Source organism: Fulmarus glacialis, unplaced genomic scaffold, assembly GCF_000690835.1.
Source record: "Fulmarus glacialis isolate BGI_N327 unplaced genomic scaffold, ASM69083v1 scaffold37500, whole genome shotgun sequence".
NCBI lineage: Eukaryota > Metazoa > Chordata > Aves > Procellariiformes > Procellariidae > Fulmarus > Fulmarus glacialis.
The window spans coordinates 44,381-54,561 of NW_009188936.1; the positions used below are offsets into that span (position 1 = coordinate 44,381).

Consider the following 10,181-nt stretch of genomic DNA (forward strand, 5'->3'; position numbering starts at 1 on the left):
CCCCCCCAATAAAATTGATAGCTTATGGAACTGGTGGAAAATTAAAGTATACTGATTTAAATTTGTGTGTCACTGTAACTTAATTATATAAAATGCCAAGGAAAGGTGTTTTTAATTTAAAATGTCTTCTTATTGGTATTTTATGAAAAATATTTCTTAGAAAGATCTAACTATATAATTGTATGTAAAAAGACAGAATTAGTTACTGTAATGCATTGGTATTTATATAATACATGTGCTACCTTATATGTATACACAGTAGCATTTAAACTTTGTCAAGTGTTATACTTGACATTACTGTGACTTATTGTCTATTCTCCTCCCCTGCAATCCCAGTTTATATTAAAAATATTCAGCTTTGTGAAACTAGTATGTTTTACAGAGCTTATCAAAATTGGTTAGAAGAGTGGAATAACAATCTAGAACACATTACAGAGCAAAAATGATTTTTTTCTATGTTCGGCTACTTTTATCATTTGAAGTTTAGGCTTAAGGTGGAGTTTTATATTACTTTAGGTTAAAAAACCACATTATTCAAAGTATTGTCTTAAATACTTTGTGGATTAAGATTATTCTTTAACAATTAATTAGAACCTATTTAAGCAGCTGATTCCATTCATTCATTCCAGGCAAGATTCCAAGTGTTAAGTCAGTCCAGGAATCTGCATATCCTGTTTCAATAGTACTGCTGTCTGATTTTTTTTGATGTATCAAACAATACTGGTGAACAATGTTGTGTGTATTTAATATAAGTGTTTCAGTTAACAGAAAACGTTCTTGAATTTCCAGTGTTGAGAAAACAAAGCTATAGGTTAAATTATAGATGACAAGTTTGAAAGTGTCTTCAATCACTTTTTTTTTTGCTAGTAAAGTATTAATGTTTAATTTTGCTCTTTAAGCTAGATCTGTTATGTTAGAGTAAGACTTTTTATTTACATATCTAGGAATACATATTAATATCTGGTGATATTGCCTTAATTTAACAGCACTACATTAACCACACTACTCCAACACTGTCCAAGAGTAAGGAGAGAGAAGTGGACAAGAAAGATTTGGACAAGTCAAGGGAAAGATCCAGAGAGAGAGAGAAGAAAGATGAAAAGGACAGGAAAGATCGAAAAAGGGTTGGTGAAATTTTTATGAACTAGTTTAGAAAGTTGGTATATACTTGGAAAGCTTTCTGTTCAAAGTCCTTGCAGTAATAATTGGTTGTACAGCCTATCCAAGCAGAAGTGATCCATAGCAGGGTTGTTTTTCTTTTGTTCTATTACTTTTTCAAAGGTCGGTTTACAGTAATGTATTCAAAACTTTCTCCCTTCAAAACCGATCTCAAGAAACTTTACACAAGATGTGATAATTCAGTTACATCTTAAGTATTCAAAAACTAGTTCTCCAAAATAACATTATAAGCAGGTGCTACTTCAGGAGTATGTTTTAATCTGCTAACATCTACATAATTGTATTTGGTGCCAGGATCATTCAAACAGTGACCGAGAGGTACCACAGGATTCAACTAAACGACGCAAAGAAGAAAATGGGACAAGTACGTATTTTATTTTGTGTGTGTGTGTGTTAGGCTTTTACTTGTTGTGAATTACAACTTGCTGTTGTGTTTTTAGCTGGTTCTTCAAAACATAGTAAAAGTGAAAGTCCTTCTGATTCCCCTCGCTTAAATGAAAAGGAGAAAGAGAAGAACAAATCAAAATCTTCAGGAAAAGAGAAAGGTGATTCAATTAAAGCAGAAAAGATGGAGAAGAGTTCCTCTGGTAGCAAAAAGGTAAAATAAGCTATTCTTATTTTGTTGATTTGATTTTTTTGTTGTTGTTGTTGACAGAACAAGCTGATTCTTTTTTCCTAAATTTTATTGCTGCTTTATGGCCTAAATCAAAAAGATGCACTATGAATGTGTAGGAAAACGCCTCTGGAAATTCTGGTATCTTGTCGCTCTAAATATTTCAGCAGTCACTCCTGACAGGATAAATTGGAGGAATAGTTCATTTTGGCACTAGCCAGGAAAATTCAGAAATTATTCTAGATTATTCAAAACCTAAAGTATATTTGCAGACTGGTTTGGTAAGCAAATAAGTGAAAGCAGGGTTAATTTACATATAAACTAGTCAGCTTGTATTCAGATTTTCAAGTGCATGTGTCAGCACAGCTTTTTTTTTTGTGAAAACAGGTTAAGTGTGTTGTAGTTGTATTTGTAAAACACCAGACAATAGCTCCCAGTTGTTGTAACTTTTCAGTGATAGCGGTTATCATAGAACTGTAAAACAAAGTTAGAATAGTCTCAAAAATCATAGAAGCTGATTACTTTCATTCTGACTGATGATTTTTTTTAGCCGTGGCCAATTATAACTTTAAATATGTATAATCCTTCTAATCAGACTGTACAATGTATACTATAATAAACTATTTCCCATATGTGTATGTTTTAAAGGAATCAAGACATGATAAAGAAAAAACAGAAAAGAAAGAAAAACGAGACAGTACTGGAGGGAAAGAAGAAAAGAAACAATATCCTTTTACACATTAACAATTCAGAAAAATACGGAAAATGAGCTTCCTTTTATTTTATGTAATAAAATATATTTTTTTCCTTAACGTTGAATCTACTCATAAGTCTTCAGACAAGCACAGATAATGAAGATTGTTCCAGTCAAGGTAAAAATTTTTTATTTACTCTGTTTGACATGATATCTCCTGTGGCTCCTTTTGACTGGTAAAGGATATACAAACAAAACAGCCTGAGTGTGAAATGGCTGAAATTACCCAGGGTTGGTTTTCGGTTGGTTTTGGAGTGATTTTTTGGGGGGTGTTTTTTTGTTTTTTTGGGTTTTGTTGTGGTTTTTTTTTTTAATTCTATCCCAGGGGAAAAAAACTTTTCCCATCACCAGCATAGAGATTGTATAGATGCTCAGATTGTTTTGGCCAGGAAAAAAAAAAGCCGGGGGGGGGGGGGGGCGGGGACAGCCGTGTTTGGTGTAGTTGCATGTTTGGCACTTTTTCCAAAGAAGGTTGCCATACGAAACTAAAGGTGAATCCGTGTGATCCAGATCATCAGTCTTGATAATCTACCTGTTAATTAAGAATATCTTGCCTAATATGTTGGAAGCTCAAGTTTTGTATCCTCTTCTTATTTTATCTTTAACAAAAGCACTAGGTTTTAAACCAAATTGCTATATAGTGTAGTAAGTCAGTTCATTATCTCTGCTTAATCTTTTATCTGATCAGATTTGAGGAGGAAGAAGCCAAAGGAAAACTTTCGCATGGAGGCATTGACTATTTGCAGAAAGAAACGAAACTTCAGAGTATTTTGAGTAACCCATATTTAGACCAGAGCTTTTAGAAAAATAAATTGTTCTTTGACGCTGACAGTGTTCTGAATTTTTTTTTCAGACCTATGCAAATATGTGGAGACTTAACTTTACTTTTAGGGGTATGAGGGTGGATTTTTTCCCTCCTCTTTGCATCTAGCCATTTTAAGAGTATCGGAATGTTTCATTTTCAGTTATTTGATAAGGAAAGGAAAGTGCCCCAGTGAACTTAAAATTAGTTCACCTGACCTACCCAACTTGAGCCACACACTGCTACCAATCTTTCTACATAAAGCAGTGGATAATTTTACATTTTAAAAGTGTGTATATGTTGGGTAAACATGAAAATAACAGATAGTATTCAACAAATGTCAAAGAATATGGCTTCTCTCTCTCTGTTCACAAATTGTCCAAGTGCTTTCTAATTCTTATGTTTGCTCTCTATTTAGAATTAATGAATTGTTTCTTTGAAAACTTTTTTTGTAGATTCTGTCAGCACTGAAAGTGAACACAAGCAGAAATGAAGTAGAAACAATTTTTCTTATTCAGTCGTGCATTTTTCACGGTTTGAGATTAATTGCTTTCATAGAGTAATATTGTTCTGATTACTGAACAACATATAAGGCAGGCAGAGTTTTCCTTTTTATCAGACAAACTGATGCTGTTAAGAGAGCGGGAAGACAACATTTTTAAATGCACAAGTCCTTCTTTGTCTTAGATTTTGAAGAAGGATTGATGAGGCTGAAAATTTGTCTTGTTTTCATGACTGTCTTGGCTGGTCTAGAAAGTGATGCTACCTTTCTCCAACATGATTTGTTGTGAATTCCATTTAAAGATGGGGGCGGGGGGGAATCTTTTTACTGTGAGGGTGGTCAAAACCTACAACAGTTTGCCCAGAGAGGTGACAGAGCTGCTATCCTTAGGGTATTCAAAACCTAACTTGGTGGGCCACAGCCCTGAGCAACCTGCTCTAGTTAATTCTGCTTTTTGAGCAAGGGTGTTGGACTAGACAGTCTTCAGAGGTCCCTTCTAACCTCATCATTTTTGGAATTCAATTATATGGGTATCATGTTTGAGAATACTTAAAGTGATATTATATGGCAAAACTTACTGGAGAAATTTATTGGCTGTGGACTCTCAAATTAACGTTGCTCCTTATAGTGGCTGTATGTGCTTTAGGTGTCAGAGAAAGACCATGACATAGTCCCAAGTTCTTCTGTTTGCCTCTGTCTAATTAAAACAACAGAGACCAAATCTGAAAGGTGTAAATGCTTTGCTGTTGGGAATTCTTTTCTAAGAGGCCTAAGGATGATAGTATGACTTATGTAACACAGAGGAGTGTTTTGATGAGGGTCCAACAAAACAAACAAAAACCAAAATTTGAATTCTGAAATCTTCTGATCATCCAGGAATGTCTTCTGAAAAAAGTCTCTACATGTGGATTGTGGCCTCAAGAGCAAAGCGGGGATTATTGGAAAAAGGGTCTCAAGAGTTTTGTTTGTGATACTGCTTGTTCAGCCACTGAAGCGAAGGGGAAATGTGTGGAGGGGGTTTGGGTAACAAAGCTTATGCTGATACTGTGTGCTCTTCGGAGGGTGTTGGTAGAAAGAAGGATAGGAGTTCAGGTTATTGCTTCTTAGTACTATTTCTTTCTGGTTTATCTTCTTGAAATAATAGAAGATGCTTCTGTGAATAGCTTCCAAACTGAAAATTATGAGCACTCTTTGGAAAGAATTTAATGTAATTTTTTTGACTCTTTGTCCTTTATAACCATTATTGTCTGATCACTGTGGATGGATCCCATTTTTTCCCTCCCATTTCTTTAAATGTTACTTTTGGAAAAAAAAGGCAGTCTTGGTAGATGAAGTTCACTACTGAGGACTTGCAGATTCTTTAATAATAAAATGTGAAGTTTTATCGTGACCAGCAATTCAATATAAAGTGAGGATTGTCATCGGTTAAAAAAGCACAACTGTGTTTTTATGACTACATCATGATTTAAGTAAATGTCAGTTGCACAGTAAAATTCACATCCAGCTATGTAATGGGCTAAACTAGAGCATCTGGCCTAGAACACTGACAACACCCCATCGTTTGCGTAGTGAAGTATGAGAAAATGCTTTTTATAGCAACACGGTTGTGGAATCTAATCCTGTGCTCCTGTTTGTTAAATCTTTTATAACATTCTTCCTAATGTACAATGCCTGATTGACTGCATTTATTTCTTGCCTAATTTGGAGAGAGTAACATTTTGAGGGGGTTATACTTCTAGAAGAGTTTTTGCCTTCACAAGTGACTACTTGTTTCTTATTTGTATATCCAAATTAGTGTTTTACTACTTACAATGCAGTGCTCACATTAATATAGTTCTTGCTGTGGATTAAACTAGAGTTATGGAATGAATGACTGATGAAAATAGTTTTATTTTCCCCCTCATTTTTTGAATTGTGAATGGAATAAAATGCTACGTTGTGAGATCAGTATTCATTTGAACAACATCTAATTCCAATTATGTACGCCTTCGTTGCAGGTGAGATTGAAATGGGAAGATATCCAGCTGTGACCAGAAATGTATTTTCCAGAGTATAGATTGCACAGAAATTTGTGAATGAAGAGGACCCATCTGCATCTCCTTAAATTATTCCGTTCTCTGCTTTATTTCCCCATGCTGAGGATTTAATTGTTGAGTTGTACATTACTGTATTTTAACTTGTTGCTTAGTTTCTTACACATTTATTTTCAGTACCTGGCTGAAAGTGTTACCTATTCCATATTTTAGCACAATGTGCTGCAAACAAACAGTTGCCATAGTGCAAATGAGGTTTCATGTGTACAGAGTTCCACTTTAGGTTGTCAAAAATACTGCCTGAGTTTAGTAATTCTTTCGATCTGAAATGCATTCTTTTAGATGTTTGAAAACCATGAATAAACAGTTATTGAACCTTTTTGGATTTACCTCATTTAAACTCAGTTTTTATTTATTACTTGGCCTGTTTTTAATATCCGTGACTAAAAAAAAAGTCAAGTGGGAGCACTGTTTTCATGCAATGCTTAGGGATTATTTGTATATTATGTGTACAACGTTGACTTGTTTAAAGAAACAAAGAATGAACCCTGTCCCTTCCATCCCAACCTAAACCTGTGCTCAGTTGTCCCTTGCCACACCTTTTGTTTGTCATGTTGTTTTTAGATTGATTGGAAATGCTCTCTTCAAAACTGAAATAAATTAAGTTTCAATTACAGCTACAGGAGCTTTGTATTGCTGAACTTTAGTCTGAAAAGTTTCACAATGACATTTTTAAAAAAAAAAAAAAGAATTTTTTTATCTGCTGAATTCTACCAGTGTAACCTTTTTTCTAAATAAACAATAGTTTTCTCAATGGGTCGTAAATCATTCTGTGTGTGGTCACTTTATTGCTTTATGTATTGTTACGAAAATTTGATATTAGTTGGAATTGTGCGAGGGTGTTTTCTGTCTTTGCTTCCGAGCCCTCCGTACCTGCTTGCTGCTCAGGGTTGCAAAGGGTTAGTTACACAGTGCGGTGCCTATGGTAAAGTGACAGATGTGTTACACTTCTCCAGTGGTTGCGAGAAGCTCGGGGTTTGCCTTCCTGCATTCAGTCAAGCTTACATCTTTCTTTTGAGGCATTTGTCCCTCATCCAAAGCTCATTAAAATCTCTGGCACTTTTTTTTCCACCATTTCCTAATTTAGTCAAATTAGACTGACTTAGTGTGTCTTGAAAATGTCTTAGTTTGACCAGTTTAGTTTAATCCCTGACAAAAAAGGGACTCTGCCTGGCTTCTGCCATAGCGTGGTAGGTCACTTCGGTGAAGCTGCCATCTCAGATGTTCACCTGGGTAAGAAATCTTCAGGTCTGGAAGTCTTTAGGTCATACTCATGACTAATTTCCACCCCTGTCCCCCCGCAAAGGTGTGGATTTCCTTCAGTAAAAATGATCACTAGTTTGGTTAAACTAGAAAATGTGGGTTGTGAAGGAATACATGTTAGTGTTCTTCAGAGAAGGGGAGATTCCGATGTCTTGTCTAGAGATTTTGTTCACTATTTAGTGATTAAAAAGGAATAATTGGAAGCTGAGCTTTTTTGGCCTGGGTACAGCAGTTTGAATACCCAATGAATATGTATTCACCAAAAAGCAGGAGCTGCTGTTACAGCTAGATTCTTGCTAAGTTTTGGAGATGGTGTGTCTCGTGCTCTTTCTCTACAGCCAATTCTCGCTCCAGGGACTGCAGGACTGATGATTGAAACTTTGTGTTTCCTCCTCTGTTTGCCCGGAGCCCTGTGAGACAGACAGCTTTCTGTAAACCCCAGCTAATCCTCCTTTGCTTCTGTCATACCTGCTGGCTGCAGAGGGAGAGGTGACCTGGAGAGGGAGAGAAAACTCCCCCTTTTGGTGCCATTTACACATCAAATCAGTTGAATTGTGATATCAGACTGCACCAAGTAGTTCCTCTTCAGCCTTTGTGTTTGCTGTATCTTCTATCTCCTTTTTAAATTCAAATTCTGCTTCTCATCCATTTGGTAAGGATCTACTTTCTTTTCAAAATCGATGCAATAAATCTGTGTTGGGGTGAGGTGGAGAGGATCTGATGCCAGTGGGAGGCATTTCACAAAAATAAGACGGAAATATTAGCAGAACTGTGAAACCTTACAGCTTTGCTCCTCATGCAGCTTCAGAAGATCGTGAGCAGAAGTAGTGAGAGCTGTCACTGCTGCTGCCCAAAGCCTGGAGTAAAGTTTTCCTCTATTTTTAAAAGGCACAGCAAATACAAAGCTAATCATAGTCCCTTTAGTTTGAATAATTATTTTAAAAGACAAAGTCATGCAAGTTAAGGATCAGTTTCCTGGAGGAGGTGTGGGATCTAAGTAGCTTGAAAGATTTCAGTGCTGTGAAGCTGGTGATCTTGATAACAGACTGAGATTTCTTGTAGGTACAACTTCTCCCAGGACTGTAACATATTTCAGTCCCTATAAAACTGGAATTATTACATAAAGGAGTGTGTTCTCATTTTTTACAGGAAAGGAAGATCATGTTTTTCAAGGTTACACTTTCAGATTAACAAGCAGAACATTCATTCTGCTTGTTGGACTGCTGTGGTTTGTATTACTACCATCAGCGTGCCGCCTTGGTCCCTGCGAAGCACTATGGTTGTAGCAGCAATGATTCCCATAAATGCTTTCTGTTGGCCCTGTCTTCCCACAAAGAGGTTCACTGATGCTTATTAGTGAAATTGATACAAATCACCTTAAGTTTACACAGGGAGATCGGTTCTTCTTGAACAGGCTTGGGAAATGGGGTTTACTCACGGGGAAGTGTATAAAATAGAACTCTGTCAGAGCAAACTAATTTTTAATGATTGCTCTGAGAAACATGCTTCATAGATTTAAGTGTCAATATACTGTTTATGTGAACTTTTGAAATAAAAGCGCACAAGGAAATAAGGGTGACATTAAAAACGTAAATCCTCTTTTAAATGGTAGGTTAATTGCTGTATGCTGTGTTTAAACACCACTGGTTTGCTCTATATGGGGTGTCACACCTGTACTGCTCTTTCCTGTCCTGCTCTCCCCTTGTCCAAAAAAATCCTATATGAGGAGCTTGAATTTCTGAGGGTCATTTCTTTGTCGAGGAACTATCTTTGGTGACAGACAGGAGCCTCTACATCATCAGCAGATCAAGCTGAGGCAGGCAGTGTGGTTTGGCTCGAGAGTCGGTGTTTCTGTGGAGCTCGATTGGTGTTTGTTTAGAATTTGCCTATAATGACTATTTTAAAATAGTAAAATGTGTAAGGTAGATTCTGTGCTAAGCTGATAGTGTGTTTAACAGTACTGAGCCCAATAAAACTTCATCATGAATTAGTTTTTTTAACTGGTGGTTAAAACAACTGATGGTTCACAAAATATGTGACAAACAAGAGAGAAAATGTTATGCTGACACCATAAAGAACTTTTAAATAACTGCAATACAGCAATTTTTTTCTCCTTCGAGAATTTTGTTTCTCTGTTTAAAAATTGTTTAACGTGCCCTTGTCTGTGCCTGGAGCGATGAGCCTGGATGTCTTCAGAGGTGATGGGGATCTGAGCTACGGCCATGCCTGAGTGCGCGGTACTGTTGACACTAAAGTAGATGACGGGAGATGAGAGTAGATGAGAGGAGGTGGAGCACGTGCCTGCTTAAAATTACTGCCTTGTAAGGAGCTGTAACTTGACAGATTTTTAATTGCAGAAGATGATCTTGTTCTACAAATACTGTCCACAAAGCAAATTAATTTGTTTTTTTCCCAGGAATGTTTAAAAATAGATTTTTTGCATGGATTCAGCATTAACAAAAGCAAACCTATAGCTAATGGAATATTTGCTGACTATAATGATAAAAACCTGATCTTTTTGTATCAAGTACTAGCGCTATTAAACACAGAGGCTTACTTTTCTTTTAAATATTGTGGCGTTTTGGTTTGGTTGGTTGTTTTTTGGTGGTTTTTTGTTTGTTTGTTTGTTTTTGCTTTAATAGAATCCAGAGAAAGGGAACTTGAACCAAAAGTTGAGCATCCCTAGTGCTCTGTGAAGGTCAGTTTGTGTCTTCAGTAATCTGGGGTTTGGGACAGAGGGGTTCGTCTCGGTGGCTGTATTTGGAAGTACTGAATATTAAGAAATTGTAGTGCTTATAGACTTGATCAGTAAAAGTCTTATGATTAGCTTTGTCCTTATTAATTAGAGGTTATTTCCGAATGAATTGGAGAAGATTATAAACCCTTGTCCTGCAGTGCAAGGAAGACACAGACAAATTGGGAAGGGAATCAGGCAAGAGTTACCCAGCTAATTAGAGGTGAGGAAGAATTACTAT

At 36.3% G+C, this 10,181-nt stretch overlaps 1 protein-coding gene across 1 annotated transcript in view; it reads left to right on the top strand.

The window, feature by feature from the left end:
- THOC2 (THO complex 2) overlaps positions 1-6,708 on the top strand; it is a gene marked incomplete at its 5' end in the record, with an annotated part of 50,525 nt that extends 43,817 nt beyond the window's left edge. The window contains 6 exons of the mRNA XM_009580443.1: positions 987-1,124; positions 1,474-1,543; positions 1,620-1,777; positions 2,441-2,517; positions 2,617-2,664; positions 5,848-6,708. Coding sequence (XP_009578738.1) covers positions 987-1,124; positions 1,474-1,543; positions 1,620-1,777; positions 2,441-2,517; positions 2,617-2,644 — 471 coding nt within the window. The remainder of the gene's footprint in view (positions 1-986; positions 1,125-1,473; positions 1,544-1,619; positions 1,778-2,440; positions 2,518-2,616; positions 2,665-5,847) is intronic.
- Between the last annotated feature and the right edge of the window lie 3,473 nt (positions 6,709-10,181).